At 40.3% G+C, this 21,475-nt stretch overlaps 1 protein-coding gene across 4 annotated transcripts in view; it reads right to left on the bottom strand.

The window, feature by feature from the left end:
- Nucleotides 1–21,475, bottom strand: part of apba1a (amyloid beta precursor protein binding family A member 1a) — a 97,631-nt gene that overhangs the window by 6,514 nt on the left and 69,642 nt on the right. For 2 of the 4 annotated variants that reach the window (XM_088909962.1, XM_088909963.1), the window contains exons 4-11: nucleotides 16,878–16,979; nucleotides 14,812–14,851; nucleotides 13,435–13,580; nucleotides 7,801–7,833; nucleotides 6,768–6,854; nucleotides 4,433–4,618; nucleotides 2,391–2,570; nucleotides 1,107–1,319 (exon numbers count right to left, since the gene is read on the bottom strand). In XM_088909962.1, the coding sequence (XP_088766088.1) occupies nucleotides 1,107–1,319; nucleotides 2,391–2,570; nucleotides 4,433–4,618; nucleotides 6,768–6,854; nucleotides 7,801–7,833; nucleotides 13,435–13,580; nucleotides 14,812–14,851; nucleotides 16,878–16,979 (987 nt within the window). The remainder of the gene's footprint in view (nucleotides 1–1,106; nucleotides 1,320–2,390; nucleotides 2,571–4,432; nucleotides 4,619–6,767; nucleotides 6,855–7,800; nucleotides 7,834–13,434; nucleotides 13,581–14,811; nucleotides 14,852–16,877; nucleotides 16,980–21,475) is intronic. The other 2 variants (XM_088909965.1, XM_088909964.1) reach the window with 2 other exon arrangements.

The following is a 21,475-nucleotide window of genomic DNA, read 5'->3' as shown; positions in this document are numbered from 1 at the left end:
TCTGCAAGCGGTCACAAGTTGGATTTTAACCTGGGGTTCACCCTGTTCTTATCTTCCAGTCGAGACTCTATGATACCATGTGCTCAACCCTGATTATGCTTTAAATATAGACTCCCTGAGCAAAGCCACTCCGTTTTTCCTGAATTGTCTGATTCGTGATTGCAATTGTCTTTGACCAGATGGGCAATTCAAATCATTTTAAAAATTCCTCTTTCTGACTTGTCGCAGCTTGAGCCCAATCGACCACACTAGAATAGGCTCGCCAGCTTTAAGCAAGACATTCAGCATCCTGATGACGGATGAGTGGATGGTCCATACTAGGTTTGTGCAGTGGCCACTAGGGGGACACCAAGAACACTGAAAGATCTGGATGACAGGGCTCAGCTGTATAACAATTTTAACTAACATTCTCAACATTATAGCCCAAAAGTAACATACACTTCTTGACAACCGGGTCAGGAAATCAAACTCCTTGCCTATTTTAAAATCTCGCTTTAAAACATAACTGTTTAAACTGGATTTTTTCAAATAGATTTTATAACGTGTATTCCACGGTTATTTTTGAACCCTTAATATGTTGACTTATTTTTTATGGGACTGTAAAGCTAAATATGGATGTAAAGTACTTTGCAATTTGCATTCACTCCACCTAACTATACTCAAACTAATATGCCCTCCCTTCTTGCCACCATTTAATATTTCTTTACCGTGCTGCCAGTGAACTTTAGTAAGTTAAGCCAACTCTTCTGATTCCACACTTGCACTGTGCCGGGACATGAGGTCAGGGAACAGCCTGCCTTTTCTCTAGACCTAGTGACAGCTCCTTTGGTCTAAGCTGATCGTCTGAAATAAATTCAGACTCACTTTCTTTCTCTGAAGCCAAAATAAAAACTGCCAGAGTGACAGGATGTATTTCAGTGTCTGAAAACATCAGTTTGCGCTCACCCCTATGTCACAGTGTGTGTCAATTCAAAGACACTATATTGATAGATATGCCAGGGATGAAAATACACATACATACACACTGCCCAAAAAAGGTCTGAGACTTGAGTAAGTAACTGGGAAACCCGACAGTGGTGCCGGGACACAAGGAGTAAGTGCGGCACCTTTATGATGCTCTGACAAGTGGAGAGGGGCAGGCCCACCAGGCTGGTGCCGTTGATGGACATGATCTGGTCCCCGATGTTCAGTCTCCCAGACTTCTCAGCTGGGCCGCTGTGCATCATGTTGGCAATGATGACCGTGGGCAGGATGGATCCCCAGCCTGACTCCACGATCACCACTCCCAGAATCTCCCCTTTCTGCTTCTCGATGTAGACCTGCAAGAAGCAACACATGGCCCAGCCTCTAAAGCAAGCTCAATCAGACAGATCCTTTCAGTTTCTAACGTCACCGTAGTTTTGTGAAACGCAAAGCCAAAAACCTTTTATGCATGCATAATGCCTGGCATAGAAGCTCTTCTAAATGATCAAAGAAAACCCAAATGAGTAAATGTCTCCTCTGACCACAGGAAACATTCCTTTGCATTCAGTGATACTGAGAGAGTGGTACAGTATGCTAAATCAAACCTCGTTTTTAGCCAATGCTAAGATCAGGACAGGTGTGGGACTGAGAATGAAAGCAATGAAAAGATGTAAAGAAAAACAATACTGGGAACAAAATATTAAAAATTGTGAAATTTTACACAATCATAAAAAGCTGATGCAATGCTTTTAATTTCAGCTTATCTATAATATTGTTATGCAACTCTAGAAAAAAGTAAAAAATACATGTTTTTATATTTTATATTTAAAATAAAACCTCATTGATCTTGCAATGTCATTGGAGTGAGATCTGATAAGAGACTCTAGATGAACTACTAACTTTTCAGGAACAGTATGGGGGCTGTTTAGGAGGGGATCCCAAGCCTGGATCACAAAATAAACATTATCCCACCCCAAAAACAGAAAAGAGGGTTTTATGGCCTCCAGAACATTTTTGTTAAACTTTTTCCCCCTTTAACTTAAAGTCTTACTCGATCCTGTAGCCTGATCTTGTCAGAACACTGTTCTCGCTGAATGACAAATTTCAGACAAACGCTCCTGTTTCATATCTGGGAGGAGGGGTAAACAGTAAAACTACTGACAAGAATTGTTTTGCATTTCTGGTGAAGGACTTTCCCTAACGGGAAGAGCCAAGAGTCAAAGACTGTAGAGGCCTGATTTATGAGTTATAAGCGCTGGCTCAGCTAGGAAACAACAGGGAATCCTTGAACTTCCAGCCAATGAACCTAATCCTGATCGACAAACTCACAGGCCAGCACTTCTGAGCCAGATTTTCTTGCGCTCATGGAGTGTGAACAAGGGTGAAAGACGGCTGTTAATTGACCTCCCGCTGAACGGTCAACGTACGTCTTTGCAGTTTTCCGATTTGGAGAAGTGGATGAGGTCATCGTTGTACATATCCTGTGTGTTGAGAAGGTCGCTGTACTCCTTTTGGCTCAGGTCCTCGGGGTTAATCCCATTGGCTCGAAGAAACTCCTGGTAGGCCACGCTGAATGCCTGTCCAATGGACTGTGCGATGAGCTGGGCCTGCGGAGGAGAGAAACAAAAATCCAGCTGGTTTCACACGGACATCTGATTAATTAAGGTCGTTCACACTGTTGACAAGCCTCTGGCTGAAGTACCACTACAGTGACTATTGTGCTTTAATTGCCTGGGTGTTTTGGATGGTATTAGGCTTGGATATACAAAATCCCTCCAAATGTATGGATCTGTACTTGTGAATGAAAAAACAATCTGACTGTTTTAATAAAGCATTCTGAAACAAATAGCAGATGGGGTTTGGGTCTTTTTAAGATGTCTTAAGATGCATTGTCTTCTTTGTATGTGACAGAACGTTTTATTATTTATTCATTCTTAGAACCCCGCTCATCAGTACAAGTCGCTGCTAAAATGTACAATCTAGAAAGTACGAAGCTCTTAAACTGCTTTTTTTCATCCTCCATCACAAAAGTATAATTTTCCCATTTATCGCATGATATACATTTTACTGAACCTAATGTGTTTTTAAGGACGTTTTTAGATCCCACTTAGAAAAACATTGGTCACCATGGTACAAAATTATATTCCTGCTCTGGAACCAATCTGGAGAAGAAGAGAAACCAGATACATTCTGGGGCTTAAAGAAGTGTCCTATACTGGCAGGCTGAAAGAGCTGAACCTTTTTAACCTCAAACAGAGGAGACAGAGAGGGACCAGATCCAAATACTCAGAATCCTCAAAGGCATTGAATCTAGTGAACTTCTTATACTGTATATCAGTTAACAGTGAAATACAAACCAGAGGTCAGAAGTGGAAACTACGTGGAAGAGCATTTACTTCTGAGAACAGGAGAAATGTCTTAACACAAGGGTTGCAGGAGACTAGAACAAACCACCCAGCCATTTTGTTGAAGCCGTTTGATCATTTAGCTACTAATGACCAAATGGACTAGATTGGACGTATAGATTTATCACACAAAAGGTTTTTCATTGGTATAAACCCACAGCAAAGATGGTCATTTTGAACCTCTGTGTTTTATTCTTAGAAAACCTACCAAGACAGGAATGCGAGGCAAAGTACTTTTCAGTAGCTATTCTTCATGAACAATACATTTTTTCTAAGACCTTCCAGCTCATGTAACCTGAAACTGTTCAAATAGTCACGCATTAAAATTCTTATGAGCTTTCTCGCTCTTTTACAGCAATGACAGGCATTAGCCCATTTGATTAATCCTGATGAAGAACATGGCTTTAAATGGCTTGAAATTGAGTAATACATTTAAAATGTAAAACAAGCTGTAAATTCATTTGTCTGCTTCGTAGTACTCGGTACCAATCATGGACCACTCTGTGAAGAAGCCCAGCTGTGCTAAGTGTCCTAAATTTATCTACCCACCACACACTCATTGGTAATTGCAGGGATCTCACAGGGATAATCCACCATCCCTCAATTCTCCTCCTACTGATCAACCACACATACAATAATCTTCCTGACCCTGCGACCATGGCTCAGTGGTGAGGCTATGTTCAAAAGCATTCAGCTCAATTCCAGTAATGGCTGTCATTTGGCATAAAGCTATAACATCTGCTGGGAAAGTGATGTGAAATTGCCATGGGATGTATTTGTAACGGCAGTTAAAAATGAAAAGCGACGCTTCATAAAAACGGCCATTTGTAAAGACACGCATGAAACCTCAAATGGATGCGGCTATAAAACCAGCGTGTTTTCAGAATCACCCCTTTTCAGAATAAGAGAAAGAAAACTTTTGAGTCTAGCTATGAATTGTCTTGTCATTTTAGTACTTTGACCTCCTACCAACCCTACACAACAAAACAATGTTAAATAACAACTCAATGGCAGCCCTTATTCCTAACCGCGACCGCTAGCGCTCGTCAGCTCGCCATTCTTACGTCCTCGGACTCGAAGACGTGGCAAATCATCTTGTACTGCCTCTTCTCGTCTTGCGCCGGGTGGGAGGCCTCCACGTTCTCCTGGGAGTTGGAGCGAGGCATCCTCCGCCGCGCCATGAGCACCACGATGTTCCCAATGTCCGCGATGTACGAGATGGTCCGCAGCGGGTGGTCCATCATCGTCTCCTGTGGAAGTAGAGAGGACGCAGGCGTGCATGGAGGAAGGTCAGGAGATCTGCAGGGTGGGGGCTACAAGAACGACTGGCAACTCCAGCTCAGTAAAGGCTTGGCCAAAGAACCAAATACAGGGGCATCTTAGAGGCAAGCTACCCCGCAAGAACAATGTCGGAATACTGGCGAAGATGCACATACATAATAATTAAAATAGTTTTGGATATTTCAGCACAAACAAGTCCAAGTATGACCATGCCATCATAATCTAAGGTTATGCTTATTTATAATATAATATGGATGTACTGGGCAAACGATTCAGGTAAAGAAACAGACTCTTAATAATGTCTAGCTGGTAGTCCTTTGTCCTTTTCATAGTAGACAAACAGCATACTATTTGTCATCATTACCTGGGTTTATAAATGGACAGAAAAGATTGATTGACTGATCTCTCCCTACCAGGTTACCACCTGTTTCAGAAATTTACCTCAGAAAAATGCTACCAGTCTATTAAAGACAGAACTACCCAGTATTTGAAAAGTTTCTTTCCAGGGTAAAATCCTTTTAACATGAAATGTACTTGGTTAACAAAGGTGATTTTGATTCTTCTGGAACTGATAAAAATGTCCTGAAAAATCGATATATTTTTTCTTTAAAAGGCACAGTAAGAAAAAGACTTCAGCAATGTTGTTATATGGATTGTACCAAGTCTAATACTTTCTCACGTGTTGCACACTTCATAGAACAGTTGCTTAGTGTTTTAACATGTGTGAATGGATCTATTGACAACAAAGTTGACATGGCCAGCAGAAAAACCTTCCCATCATACTTCTCTCCCTCTTTTCATGCATTTAAAACCTCCTGTATAATCCAATTGATCACGGTGCCTTCATGTTCCAATTAAGACAATGGTCATTTATTTCTGAAGCAACACTAATATTGCCTTGCTGTGAAGCTCTCCAGTATTCTCAAATTGTCACACTTTCAATATCAGCTGAGTTGTGCATAGAGGTACAATACAATATAGTTTAAATTAAACATGCTTTTATTATATCTGCTGCTGTTAGAGCTATTTCATTATAAATGATGACTTTTAAAACAAGGAAACAGATTCAGTGCCCAACTCTGGAACAAATACACATTTATTAAAACTATATATCCATAAAGCAGCTTATTGATTGTTTTCACTAATTTATAACAATTTCTATACCCTCATTTAAAAATGTAACATGGTTTCAAATATATAAGAAAGGTCCAGTACAAATTATACTTAGTGACATTATTATCCAAAAGCTATTCACCAGGAAGGGAAATTCTTTTATAATATAGGGGAAAAAAAAGTTCCCTTTCTTACATTATTCGGAAACTTGTATATGCTGGATCTTTACAGTATCAACACTAACATCAAAGTGTATGACAGGCTAATTAAAATATAATCTATTTGAAACCCCACACAGTTCACCGCATCATCAAAAGGTGACAAAAATCAAAATGACTGAACCACTTGCAAAGTAACAACACACTAGAAAAGCAATATGAGTTGTTCAGAAAGGAATATGTGATGCCTGTACTCTTTTCAATAAACAGATCTTAACATGAGAAATCAATACTGTGACCTTGAAGCAATACTAGACATTTAGTTACACATTGAACTGACAGTGCATATAAAGCTGTAGGGGATTTAACATCTGCTCATAAAAATGAGATATTGAGGTTCTTACAAATAGATCAAAGAAACTGTAAATACTTTCAAGGTCTTTTCACTGGTAATAATGTGAATGGGATTTATTTTTAACAAGATACCAGGATTAATTTTAAAAACGTTCTAAATTATCAATTAAGTAACCACCGCATGGAGAGGCTCTCTAAGCTGATTATAAAGTCATAACCCCTAGCATGTAACTCGATTGCTTCAAAATCCTTACACGCAGTTTGGTGTTTCTCAACCAGACAAAGTGAACTAATATAAAACTGTCCTTCTTCATGAGTAAATTGGTTAGTTTTATATGTATCTATCTTAGAATACTTTGTGTACTATTTACAGACATGGCATGAACATCATAAACATCGTGACAGAACAACGAGACACCAGCTCCAGCCTTTCAGTATCATTACAGGGAGAACAGGGAGCTTAAGTAAGAGAGACAGGCTGACTGAACTCTACCTGTGAGTCTGCGTTCAGCACTTTGATTCTCTGAGTGGAAATGAAGAGGTCCACTTCAGTCATGGGTTGGGACTCGCCTTCTGGTGCCTGCAAAGACAGAACTGGAACTCTAATCATGACTGCTATCACCGATAAAACTGTCATCACTGTTGTTGTTATTATTATTATTATTATTATCATTATTATTGTTATTATTAAAACCTGCTCACAGCAAAAAGTCAGCAGTCAGTTACAACCACACCAGAGAAAAATTGAAGGCTGGAAGCACTTCTGTATTTGAACAGATGCATTTCTAGCATGTCCTCTTTTGAAGCACTGAACCTGAAGTCTTATATATTGCAGTTTGGATTAATAAAAGAAACAAACAGAAAAAACTCACTCCATAAACTGTACGTCACGAAAACCTACATGGACAAGCAAAATGCCACTGTATTCTGCCTTCAATGGAACTCTGATAAACAGCTTATTAAGTAGACACAATCATCTTTGGAACAGCACTTGCTAGCAAAGTATTTTAAGGGTTACGCAGGGATATGTAACAGTAAAGGCTATTTTATTCTCAGCCATGGACACAGTCTATGAAACCTAAAGAGAAGCTGCACTACAATTAAAATGTCATTATGAATAAGTAAACAGAACTGGGTACAAACATATCAGAAAACACCACAGAAATCAGTAAAAAAGTCACAAAACTACATAAAAATGTATCACACCTGCATAATACTTTTCTGCATCCAGCAATTTACACCACATATCAATTACTGTTTAAACAACTCCACTGAACACAGATTTTCTTCTTGTTGGTCAATGCCTGGAAAAGTCCAAAGAGCTGCATATTTCCCATGAAATGAAAAATATCAGATAAAGAAATAAACACAGAGATGCTTTCACAAACGAAGTTGTGACCATGAACTTAAATTTCTTTTTTTGCTGGATTCAGAAAATGTAATTAAATTTAAAAAAAGATAAATCAAAAGGCAAAAATGCAAAGCAACAGGCAGAAAACATCAAGCCAATGACAGATTTACTGCACCTTCTTCCTGCTTTTGGCTAATTTCTGGGCCATCTGCTTAGCATGGAATAAACAGAGACAGGAGAATGGTTAGAGCAGAGCCACACAGACTGTCAGACAGGGGGAGCAACACATCAGTTTTGCCTGGAGACTCCGGACTTGACAAAGTCTGGTTTTTGCGCCTCCTGGCTGGGATTCTGAATATAAAAAATGGATTACAAACAAAGAATCACATATTTGTACGAGCCTCTTACTGCATAAGGGTCTCACATACAGGTTCTGGGACAGGGAAAAGTCCCTGCTTCTCCAAACACCGCTATTACTATTAATTTATTGGACTGTCGCTTGAACCGAAACTGACTTACATTTTGCCATTTACACAGCTAGTTGTGTTTACTGAAAATTCAGGTGACGCACAATTCTCAAGAGAACAACATGTGTCCCAGTCGGGTTTTGAGCCCATGACCTCTCAGTTGTGAGTCCAGAACCCTGACCACAGCTCCACACTTGCAGGGCCACGTGATTTCAGCCACCCTTGTCAAATCAGGCAATAAGGAACATATTGCAGCTAATATTTTTACTCTGGTCATGTCTGCACATTTAAAGACAGCATCACCTACTGTACAAATAGAATATTTAGTAGCTTTGCATTGTGAAACAAACAGCAGATTTAAAACGGATTCTAAAAATTGACCAACTAAACGTGACTCTTTTTTTAACCCTTCAAATTCTCTTCAAAAGGTAAAACTATATTGTTGATAAAGGTAAAAAAAAACTTTTTAAAATGCTTTTTAGGACATAATGGTATTTTGTAAAAGAGAAGATGCTGAATTTCAATGCTGAATTTCTATTGATGTGGTGCTTTTTTTCTACTGCACAACTACAATAAAAGTAGGCCGTTGTCCACCAGATGGCGCTCTTGTTTTTTTTAAAAACGTTACATTTTAATCATAGTATAAGCATACATTTTGCTCAAATTTTGCTAGTTTTTTTTCAGAGTTCATTGCTTTTCAGAGTTAAATACACAGCAAATAATGAAGTAGGTGCACAAGAAAAAAAATAATCTGAGACTTTACACGTCTTGATAAAATTTGCTGCCTCGATGTATATTTCAACATGTAGTATTAAATTATTGATTAGTGAGTTTTTTTAGGTAAATGTTTCTACATTTGTTTCTAATTTCTAATGTTTCTAATTTCAAATTTAATAGAATAAAACTCGGTTCCAAAACAAAGACAAAATGATAAGATGAAACGTTTCTACCAAAATATAAGGAATGTTAATGGGTTCTATGGGCCAGATGGCCAGATGGCCTCTTCTAACTTATAGCCTTACTGCTTTATTATTTTTATTTAAAATTTTATTTTATTTCATGTATTTTCCCCAGAGTCTAATACACAAAACATAATCTAAATACTGTATACAATGGACAGTGGTTTGCTGTAATACCCTGCTTCTCAGAAAAGCCCCAGGTGAAAGTCAAACATAAGTAAGGTTTAAGTATACAGGTACTCCTCAATTTACATGTTCTAAGTTAGCACATCTTTTTGTTTAATGCTTCACAAGAATATACAATATACCACTTCCTAATACAGGACACTATCATTCTTAATTTGGAGAAGCCAGGGACAGACAGCCCGGCAGAGCGCTTGAGACAATATAAGCTGAGTGCTATGAGCTGGTCAGCCATTGTCACTTAAGTGACACACAGGCAGCTTGGCTTTCTCTGTGTTTGTCTTCTTCCAGCCTCCGTTCATCTCACACTTACTCGATGCCTGATGTATATTAAAATGTCTTTCTTGTCTTAGACTGTGCCTTATATTTACTGTATATTGTATGAAATCTAGAATAACTTCAAGATAACACGCAGGCAAGGTAAACTACTGCATGAAAAAAATCTTGAAAATGAAATTCAGAAATAACTTGTAAATAAAACATTGTTAATTTAAAGTCATTATAAAACACCAAAACCAACGGCCTTAAAATTCAATAAATAAAAAACTATAATAGTCAGCTACAAATCTAAAGAAGGAAAGCATATGTAATGTTACTTACAAGATTTTAAAATAAACGGCACATTAAAAAGGCACATGAATACTCAGTTCATTTATAAATTGTTGATTTACGCAATGTTTTTCAGGAACATTATCTGCCATGTAAAACAAGAACTACTTGTATAAAGAGCAGAATTTTATGTACTATCGCTTTTTCCTTCAAATTTGGGCTTATTATGTGTGTTTATTCCTTTTCTTTAATGCATTAATGCATTAATATTAATTTTAAAACTAAACACCTGGCATATTGATGTACAGCATGTTATTCTGTCGACTGACAGAAGTAAGGTAAGAAAAATGCAAAGGAATCACAAGAACAAAACACAAAGCTGAAGACAACTCAGCATCACAGCAGAGCGGATATGTTTTCAACAGGTTTGTGGATCTTTGATATTTTTTGTCTTGTCTCCTCCACCGTCTGACAAAAAAAAAAGAACATGAATGTCAATTTAAACTAACAATGACTGGGTACAGACACATCTGGAATGCAGCCCGTGCTTGTAAAAATAATTTTTGCATTCAACATTTTTTATATGCAATAAAAAATGCAGAGCCAAATATTGAAGACATTTGAAAGCATGATGTGGGCAAAATGCATCGGCAGAATTAAGATGGGCCCAGCAAGATTAACAAAGGGGAAACAATCTGATCTTGCAAAAACGTCACACAACATTTACCCTTCTAGATATTTCTAAAACTCACTCCTGTTCAGCTTTCACACTGAACAGGAAATTTAGGTTTTTTAGGAAAAAAAAGCCTAAATCTCTTGTTGGTTTTCAGTTGAAGGCAAACGAGAAATTCACCCAAGTGTGGAATACTATTTTCCCAAAAAGAGAAGAATCAGTTATACAGCACAGAAATAGTTTATTGATATGTTTTCATTCATCCATCCGTTTTTTTGGCTAAAACCATGCTCGATGACCCAAACTCAGCTCCCCATACTGCAATTGGAAATGAGTCTGACAGGGGACATAATGTGATCACTAAGAAGCAGTAGGAACAGCAACAGAAAAACTGACATCTTTAGTCAATTCCAGAACAGGGAAGCTTGTATTTGGTTTCAGAATTGGGTGCATTCCAAGCAGGCATCACGGCAGCATGGCTTGTGAGGTTTCCTGGCTAAACGCTGGTCATCAGACCGTATCGCCAGTTTCAAAACAAACGCACAAGGTTATGGTAGCCCATCAGCCAAGCCTGAAAACATTCAATGTCAGGTTAGAAACAAGAGAGGCTTGACACGCAAGGCTGCTGTTGAATGGTAGATCAGGTGACGGGAGTGTTTTAGTGTGCGAAAAGGTCAGCCATATCTCTGCAGTCCCGGGTGGGGAAGAGGCCTTCGTGTGACATTAGGTCAAGCCCCACAGCAGCAGCCATGCAGTGGTGCAACTGCAGGACTCTCCAGTTCACTGAAAACAAGTGGGGGGCTAAAAGGCAAGGATACTGACTGGTTTTGCACAGGTTATTTTAATGTACACTCAACCCTCGCTCTACGGGCACTGTTGGTTCCAAATTGTCTGCTCGTAGGCAAAAACTTGGAAAAGCAACACTACATCTTCTATTAAAATCCAAGTCTCTAATTTGTTCCACGTGCTAGTAACTGGACACAAACCAGTTACCAGCACTTTCCGATGCAAGTTGTTACGTTTATGAAGCAGTTACGCAGAGAAATAAAATCTCTTCCCAGTTCCCCATAACTGTCTGTGAGATCTATGCGCGTTTGTGGTGGGAGAGACCACCATCTACCTGGCTGAAGTGAAATCCCTGGCTAGACGCAACATCCAGAGCTACGGAGTCATTACCAGAGACAGCACTTCCAGACCGCTGGTGGAGTGTCGCCATGTGAGGGGAATCTGGTCAGCACAGGCTACCTGGTGAAGAGGTGGGGAACCCAGTCTACCTGGAGGTGTGTCTGCCGAACGCTCCAGGTCCCAGCACCACTACTCCCCGCTCTGGTCAGACTGGCTGGGTGATGCTCTGGACTACGGCCACACTTCCACCCTGCACATCCACCCCAGGCTGCCTCTGCCCAAGCACCACCCCCGCCTCCACAGCTACACCTTCCAGTTCCTGGCCAGCTCCTCCTACTCCTACATCAATGAGGAAATCTACTTCATGTGCTCCGCAGAGCTGTGTCTACCGTCTGGGCGGTAGTGTGTGGAGGGCTGCTTTGATGGCCGCAAAATCCCAGTGCTAGAAAACCCAGATGTTGACAAGTGCTGTCGGAACACCCTGCCCTGGACGAGATGTGGCCCTTAGAGACTGAGGGACAGGTTAACCAGGACCTGGCAGTGTCTCTCGGGGATGGTCCCAACAGTTAATATTGAGGAAAGTCAATTCTAATAAAGATGGTGCTCTACTGGGAAAACAAAAATAGGATTTGAATACTTGGCAATAGTCCGGGGTTCTCTGTTTGGTCAAGATGCATACCTTGTTTGTAAATATTGTAACTTGTATGTTGTGTGTTAATGTTGTGTGTTGCTTACTGTGCGTATTGTATTATTAATAAATGTTTGCTAAAAAACAACAAAAAAAGAAAATGTCTATATTACACATGAACAATAAATATGACATGAACTAATCAAAATTTCTAACACAAAAACTGTTTATTACATTAGTTAATTAATCTTGTGCAGTTAAAGACAGAATAAAGTCCATATCTGTAAAAGTAAGATAGAGCATTAAGCTATCTGGTGATATTAATACTGTGCACTCATAGTGTGCATAATCAGAATAAAATATTCCATTGTATGAAACGCTAAAATTAAAATCACTATGACTGTTGATAAATGTAAAGAACACTTGTCAAGCTTTAAGTTGTTAGAGGTCATGAGGAAATAAACCATACTATATTTCAGAATCCTGTCAAAATGCAATACGAGTACTGAAACATTGTTTTAACGCCTCTCTGTACCACCACTGAAAGTGTTTATTAAAAAGTAACTCTAATGGATGAACACTATTTCAATGTCTAAAAATATGTGTTTTTTAAAAAACCCTTATACAGTGCAAGCTGTTCCATGTTTACCAAGTTATTCTATGATGTATTTTCTATGTGTTCTACAGTATATCAGACTTAGAATTTGGAAGGTACTGTAAGAAGCCATACTACGCCTGCAAATCTAACAGAACTCCGTGTACTGAGCTAGTTACAGAGGTAACATCACCCTCTCTTGAGTCTAGACAGTGTAACACCCAGTATTCTGGGCAGGGTGCAGTTACCCACTGCCTATAGGGATTGGTACTGTGCGTGTTTGGAGCCTGCGAGCTACTGGGATCGAATCCCAGCAGGAGCAGGAAGAACTTCACCTGCTATATACAGAATCTGGCCAAAAACGTACCTTCTCACACTTCCAAAATTAAAAAAAGGAAGCTCGAGAGTGATCTGATTTGCCAAAATCACATTTTTCTTCTGCTTTGAAACTTGCAGTCTACCAGAACCAGACACAGGTGCAGCTAGACTATGCATTTGCACCAGGTGTCTGATCCTTGCTGTTTGTCTACAGGTCCCACATTCAGTCCTACAGGGTGTTTAAGACAAAAAAAGGGAAGCTGGCAGCGTCAGTAAATGGGAGATTAGTGTCACCTGTTTTGGATTCATCACCTTAATTCTGCTGACGGCCTCCTGGGCTTGCATCATGCGCACGTTCTTGGAGGGGGTTTTGTCTGAGAGCAGCTGTGTGGACCCAAGGTAATTGGCTGCAAATATGATGCCATCAATAAGGTCTTCAGGGTCGCAGGGCCCAGGAACTGCAAAACAGAAGACATCATCTCACAAGAGCAGCCTGGCAATGGAGAGACGCCCCAACAGCGTCCAATTCAACTACAGAAGATGAACACCCTGACACAAATATTTAGCTTGTGTATGAGTTGTAATTGTATTCATTGCTATGTCACTTAAGAATATTGAAACAGCTGCAGTCCCCTCCTCATTTTAGAAATGTTTACACTGGTTAGCTGTTGGGAAAACATGGAAAGCACTGAAACACCCCTAGAAGTTTTAAAGATTAAGAATAAACCCAAGACAGAGTTTCCAGTTTCATTCAGGTTTTGCTTCGATCCACATTAAAATGTTCTTTTTGGCCTCGGCTTCAAACAGAGAGACAAAAATGACTCATAAGAACAAAAAAATAAATGTTGATTTTCAATATACTGTAAAAGCAGGATCATTTAAATTAGTCAGCTGTTAAATGTACTCTGCTACTTAATATGAACTACTTCCAAAATATGCTTAAGACAGGGTAAGATGTCAAATCATAGAAGGAGAACATTATCAGTAATAGAGACAAGAACAAGTATCTTTGATTTTGATAAGATTTAAATTTACTGTACACATTATGAGACAGTATTAAATACATGTGTTCCTTCTGCCTTGTCATGTCAAGACTTGTCATGTGCCTGCCTTGTGCTCTCAGGAAGACCTAGAGACGAGGACTGCTGCTGTCACCTCCATAGCAGAACAAAAACGCACATGAATAAAACACACTTGATGTGACAGGTGGAATATGTCGGCTTGCACTGAGATCTGTTGTGGTCTGACTGCTGTACATGACAGTGACAGGGCTCCCTCTAACAAGGTGGCTCATAAACCTCACACTGGACTGTGAAGCTGCAGGGCAATGAGTCTTCAGCAAAGCTCTTCTCTGTTATGCACCAGTTGTAGACGTCCTTTATGACAACACGACCCACTAATCTACTGTAACCCATATGAGAAAGTGTTTGCTGACCCTCCATCAGTTATCCTGTTAATTAACTAATCCATCTCAAGTGAGTCTATTTAAGGCTTTTACTTTGTGGCCTCTACCAGCAGGTCAGTTGTGACTACAGTCCTTACTAAGGCTGGCCTACCACAATGACATTACAAGGTAGTTCAGCACTACAAATACTCACTATTATCGAATCTTACATGCAGTCTCTCCCATACTGTATCATTTCTATTTAGAAGGTTTATTTCCTTACGTTAGAAAACGGAAACTCTTACCTTCAACATAAGTTGGGAAGGAAGCCAGGCTTTTCCTTGACTGCAATTGAAACAAAACAGTGTTTCAAGCACAGCACAAACATGTCTGTGAACACCTACATCTGTGAAATTCAAAAGGCAAAGCCCTCAAAGACAGATCAGCACAATCTTGTCACTTGCTTTCATGGCCCACTGATGAGATGGGCACAAATCTGAATCATGAGCCTGACCCCAGGGCTCAACAGCAGATCTACAGTATTTATGCACGACATTTTAGAAAACACAACAGCACAAATAGTAACCATACTATTATAGAGACCATACTATTATACTTCAGTAATACTCAATATTAAAATGTGGTTTAGCATCACTACCCTATTTTGTTTACTATGATTCAAATGTACAGATTTCGAAATAGACAATATCACCTGTTAAATATGCATTTCTAAAAATTTCCAATCCTAATTACCATTCATGATTTATTCACCTTAACAGTTCACTTCATACAAAAATTAAGAATATGCAACACTGAGTATAACTGAGTGCAGGTAACATAAAAAGACAGTTGTACTTCTCTTTTTCACGTGTCAAGCTACAGTATACCCTAAATTCAAGGAGTTTGATCTATAAATTCAATGGGACAGTACCCCACAAGCCATACAGATGACATTTTGTTAAAAAAAGAAACTTAGTGGGCGAATTGTGTATTTATTTAATTTAGAATTGACATTTGTATATACATTTAAGGTTTTGAGACTAAAACAATGAGAGTCTTCAGACACCCTCCTCCAACATAACAAGCTGTCAGAGCCACCTGCCATTTGATGTGCTGCAAAATCCCCAGTTCCTGAACAGGGGGAAAGATATGCCTCCCCCTGCCATCACTGCAAGTTGCAGGATGTCCAAGAAGCTGGGTTCAGACCGCTGCGAGACAGGTTAGTTTTACCCTACTGCTGATGTGTTGCTGCACTAGTAATCCTGCTCGGTACAAGAGGAACTGCATGCAGGTTCAGACATTTGGTGTCTGTGCTTGGGTGAGGAGACAATGGTGCGAAGCTACCGTCTGTGGGATTATGACTGAATGCCTCTAAGTCAGAATCCCCCCTCAATGGTCAGAAGACCTTTTGAAAAATGTCTACTAAAATAAAGATTTTAAAAACATCTTTAAAAATGTTCAAGTAGGTAGCTGTGTCAGCATGCGTAGGCTGCAAAGGAACAAGTAAAGGTTTATTCCATGCTCACACCTGAAGAAGGCTCCACAGCCGAAACGTTGTGTTTCCTTTCATCTCTTTTCAGTGTGGAATAAACCTTTCACTTGTTCCTTTAAAAATGTTTATTGGTAAGCAGAGAAATCTCAGAGCAGTCCAAGGGGAAGATACAAATCATTGTGCATCATCCATTGGAAAATCCTGGTCACAAGGCCTGGACTTGAACCCGTGACACCTGGACCACAGGGGCTCCATCCAAACTCTGTACAAGCAAAGGGTCTTTGATGATTGAACCATACTGGAATTCCAAATCTCAACAACACTTCAAGAAAATGACTGTCCACAAAGAACACAAGCAATGTTACGCAGCTATGTGTAGCGGAGCTGGTTGCAGTGCAGTGACGTCACCGCCCTCCCTGCGCATAACAGGGAACTCAGCCGCCCGGGCTGGGGGAGGTCTCCTTTAGCTCAGCCGCCTGGTTCTCTGTTGCGTGAAGCCAGAGACCCGGGTTTGCGCCCAGGTAGTGAGGGACGAACCAGCAGGGCGGAGCAGCGAGGGCAGAACGGCAGAGGTCACCCAGGCAAGGAAACTTCTTACACTCTGGCATTTTTTTTAGATTTGAGAAGGACATTTGCTCCACTTCAAAATCACACCTGTATATGTGCTTAAGACAGGGATTCCAGGTTAAATATGATTTGTGCTCAGATTTGTAAAAGACAGTAGCATATCGTGAATGTCTGACAAATGCGTAAGACAGGGATTCCAGGTTACGATCTGTGCTCATATTTTTAAGAGACTGTTAGTAGTATTTGGAGAATGTGTGAGAACTCTGTCGCTGTCTGTGTCATCGTTGCCGGAGCCCTGCCGTGCGAGCTCACCTCTTTGCTGGCCGGGGAGTCGGAGTTGTCGCTGCCATCGTGGAGGTGCTGTTGGCTGGAGGACTCTGCGCCTTGTGGGGAAGTGGAACTCGATCCAGGAGACTGGCGAGAGGAAACAGCAAGAGGACAGCATCACTGGAATGGGAAGGAGGGCCGATTATTTCCTTCGCAGAGGACACAATGGGGGACATATTACTAGGCGACACACGCAACCGAGGTTTGGAGCGGGCAAGAGGCACCACAATGAGCTCAAAACACAAGTCGTTCTTTCAAAAATCTGCAAGAGGAATCTTAAAACGCCCAGAAATTTCCATTTGTGATTTCCTCATTAAAATGTTCGTCTGCCCTACTGGTTTCTGTTTTTTGTTCCTAGCTATCCCAAGATATTTTTCACATAATGGATAAATGCTTTGTGAAACACTTTACTGTATTTATATCCATAAAAGACACCATAATTACATTATTGAAGAATTTGTAGGTCTTTCTGAAAAATCCAAAGCAAACCTTGCACACAATATTTTAAGCTTTATATATCTTACTGTTCATTCACATTATTAGAGTGTCAATATTGGAAATGATAAAAATGAGTGTAAAGAGGGTTCAAAATAAAAGTCTAATGTACTTCCAATTTAAATTTGAGCATTCTTATGATCTTCAAGGCTTCAACTATGACAGTTTTTAACTAGAACAAGACTAAATCACAATTTAACTTCAGCCACGCAGAAAACAGCTTGGTTAATCAAAAATGAATTTATTGATGCAGAAGATCTCAACAAAAACTATTCACAAAGCAAGGAATGCTTTGAAAATCAGTTCTTATATGATGCTAAAAGTAAACTGGATACGACATACACTGGCTCATAATCGTTAAACATCCAATCCTAACATGCAGCAGCCCAAAATAAAAATTATAAACCAAACCTCCACAGTTTCCTGATAATCTACTTGGTACATCCAGAAGTTTTCCATAGTGACTCTCAACCCGTTCACACAAGAGGTCTAGTCTTCACAAACCTTGGCTCCAACTGAGTGCCCTGGTGTGAATACGCAGATCTCCTGTGTCACAGTGTGCTCAGAATCCATAATGAAATTGGATGGCAGAAGGATTTCTGTTACAGCCATCGGAGCAGTGTGGTTGGGTTAACCTCTTCACTCCTGCTTGATTTCAGGCAAATGCCCACTCTGGCTCAGAGAAGGAGGTTGTGTATTCTAAACTGCTGTGTGGCTGTTAAACTGCAGCTAACTGTGTTTAATATGTACTGTACTAAAAGACACACATTCACTTGCCACTTAGCCTGGTAGACTCAACGATTGTTTTTCACAACTCCATGAAATTTGTAAAGCAATTTTTTAACTTCGAAACGGCTCAAGCTCAAAGAAACAGTCTATTTTTTTATGTAATGTTTTTTTTTATATGCAACACTGCTTACGTTTTAGTTCTTTATAATGTTTTGACATTCAATCAAGTTAATCTGCCCTTTTGTTTCCATGATGAATATTGTTGGTAAACACAGACATCAGTGGCTCTAAAGAGTGAAGAAGAAGGAAATTTCTCCAGCCCTGAAAAAGAAGTCACTTCAGCCAAAGAGCATAAAGAATGCAAACTCTTAACAAAGATTCTGAAATTCAGTAAATATCCGTCATATACAGCACTTGCGGTGTTTTTATAGATTCAAGGTCAACAGTAATTCCTGGATAAAAAAAATGCACAGCATTTCAGGTGTGAAAAAGACAGGGCAGTAAGCAAAGGTAATGTAGCAGGAGAACAAAAGCTGGGAGAAAGGAGGAGCGAGGTGCGGGAGCAGGGGACAGAAAGAGGACAATCAGGAGGTGTGAAGTCAGAATAGGTGAAGAGAGGTGTGAAATGAAACCTACAATGAATAGAGAGAATTTAGAAGAAAAGTAGTCTGTCGTTAAGAGAAGGGGGAAGATGTGATCCTAGCTGCAGGATAATTTTGGTTTCTGTAGTCTTTCTGATGTATGAGTTCGGAAAACCGTCTTTGAGAACACAGACGGAGAGATTAGAGTGGCCATGGCCGTCAGAGGTGAAATGAGAAACAATGGGCTTGGAGAGATCTTTAATCTTCACAGCCCTAACATGTTCTCTGTAGCTGGAGGTACAAGATGTCATCTGAGTGATCCAGAATTGTCCTGAGGGGCCTTGAATGAGTGTGGTGTTAGATATGGACTTGCAGGTGACACAGCGAACTCTGTTGCAGGGGAAAGTGCCTGGTGTGGATGGTTGCTGATAGTGATTAAGGGAGCTGTGAACAAGGTTACGCAGATTAGGTGGTCGGCGATATGAGATGATTCTCAATCAAGGACAAGGACAAGATGATGATACAAATGATGCTGACTTTCTTTAAATGAAGAAAATGCAGATGTTTACAAATCTATTCCAATATCACGAAAAGCAAAAGAGAAATGATTCTAATAAAACTATTTAAAAAAAACAAAGGTGCAGTACTTCAAGTTAAAACTTGACCTTATGAAACAAATAACAGCATTTGATATCAATGGTTTCTATCACTGGCTGTAGGAATATGTAGGACAGTTGCTGTTTACTGGATTCTGGACATGCAGTATACCTTGAAGGAGGAAGCAGTTTTCGCTGTTTTGTCATCCAAACCCTGCTTAATTATTTAGAACAGATCTTTTTGTGTCTCTTACTTACCCTAAATAAATCATGCAGTGGAAAAAAAAACATGACGCATGCAAACTTCAGAGAAAGGTATCAAAATAAGGGAAACTTCTTTGCACAACGAACTGCCCATTTGCAGAGAACGAGACTAAGTGTTGAACTTAAATTTAACTTGCTGTTACCAGTCACTGCTCGGTGCAATTTGCTATGTTGCATATATTATAAAACAAAACACTTGTGTATACACAGAACATTTTGTGACGTTGCTGAAAACTAATCTGACCTCTTTTATGCCTCGGGATGCTTTGACAAGAAAAGTGCTACATAAAAGATGTTATATAAAAACCACTAACTAATCACAAAGAAAAATGCTTTTTGAAGGTTTGGAAAGTTTGACTTTACCTAAAATTAAATTCGGCTAAACATTTATTGACCTAATTCTTTAAAATTCTTTTTCTCTTGTAATTCTCTTTAAAAAGTGTTGCATTGGGAGTACTACAGACAAAAAATATAAGGTATATTTAGAGAGTTCTTCTTTTGTGTAAGTGCTTTAGCGTGTGATGTTGAGTCCTTGATTAAAATAATGTAGATGTATCTTGTATAAAGCACTGTCTACACCTCCACAGTACCCCTGTTGCTAAAACACACAGGCAAAAAACTAGATGCAAGAGAACAGAAGGTCCAGACAAAATGGAGACTCTTGACTCCACCACATTCCCACAAAAGCTGCAAATGACCTGCTGACCTCAGTCACCTGACCAGTTGGTATAAGACAATTGGTCAATAGTTTAAAAACCAGGAAGCAGAGATTTTTGGGGTTAGTCTGATCTGATATGCAGGAACAGAGGACAGATCCTCTGCAGTGCAAATCCACCAGATTGGAAAGGGACGGAAGCAATCAGCTGACCCCGTGAGTGTGTGGAGAAACAATTTGTGGACACGTGAGTTTTGAAAGAGTCAAAGACAGAGACTTTGTTTTGGAGCTGGTAAGCAGCTTAGCTGCATAGCTGAATACAAAGAGAGGGTTGTGAAGACATCCAGTTAAGAAGCTCCACAACCCACTGGCGCAGTTCTCCACTGGAGGAGACAGAGGGTAGCACTATTACCCAAGATGACTGGACTTCTGCAGGAAATGCAGAAGCTATTGCCATAAAGAAAAGAGCTGCAGTTGCGGCACCGAAGGGTCACACGGCCAAGGACTGCATGGCCACCATGAAGTGCACCGGATGCTGCACTGAAGGGCATCTGCTTTTACAGTCCAAAATAAGCAAGCCATTCTTTGCATAGGTGGTCAAGGGCAGAAAGCCGGTACCAGCAGCAGGAAAAAGGGAAACAGGAGAGGGTAGATCCCCTTCTCTCCCCGAGACAATGGACAAAACAGAGGCCACACCACCGACCCCATCAACACCGGACACCAGCCAGGCAGAGCAACAAGAGGGGTCCCTGGATCACTCCCAGTTCTGCAGAGCTGGAGTCGCTGCTCAGCAATTCTCCCTGGTGGACGGCTTCCGGCGGTGTTGCCCAAATGATGTGGGAACGAGTTAAGAGAAACTCCAGGGGAGTATGCAGTCGCCTAGACTACATCTCCGTGCACACGACCTGCTCCATGAGGAAATCTTTCACCAGGGAAAGCTCAGACATACAACGAGGGAAGGCGTCAGGTGGGGGACGCCGCTGACCTCAAAAACTGGAGGCCAATAACAATGTTCCGCATGGAAGTCAAGATGCTGTCCAAGCTACTGGCTAGCACACTGAGAACCTCCCCGACCCACATCATCAACAGCGACCAGACATATGAGGTGAAAGAGCGATCCCTCAGCTGGAACCTCCAGCTCACCAGGGACGCCATCGTCTGGGCTGACCACCCAAACGTGCCCATGATGATAGTGAGCCTGGAGCAGGTGAAAGACTTCAAGACAAGTAAACCACAGCTATCTATTCAGCTTGCTGGATCACT

This window comes from Atractosteus spatula, chromosome 3 (assembly GCF_055471065.1).
Source record: "Atractosteus spatula isolate fAtrSpa1 chromosome 3, fAtrSpa1.hap1, whole genome shotgun sequence".
Classification (NCBI taxonomy): Eukaryota; Metazoa; Chordata; class Actinopteri; order Semionotiformes; family Lepisosteidae; genus Atractosteus; species Atractosteus spatula.
Note: the sequence above shows the minus strand (reverse complement) of the source record. Positions and strands in the feature narration are given on the sequence as shown.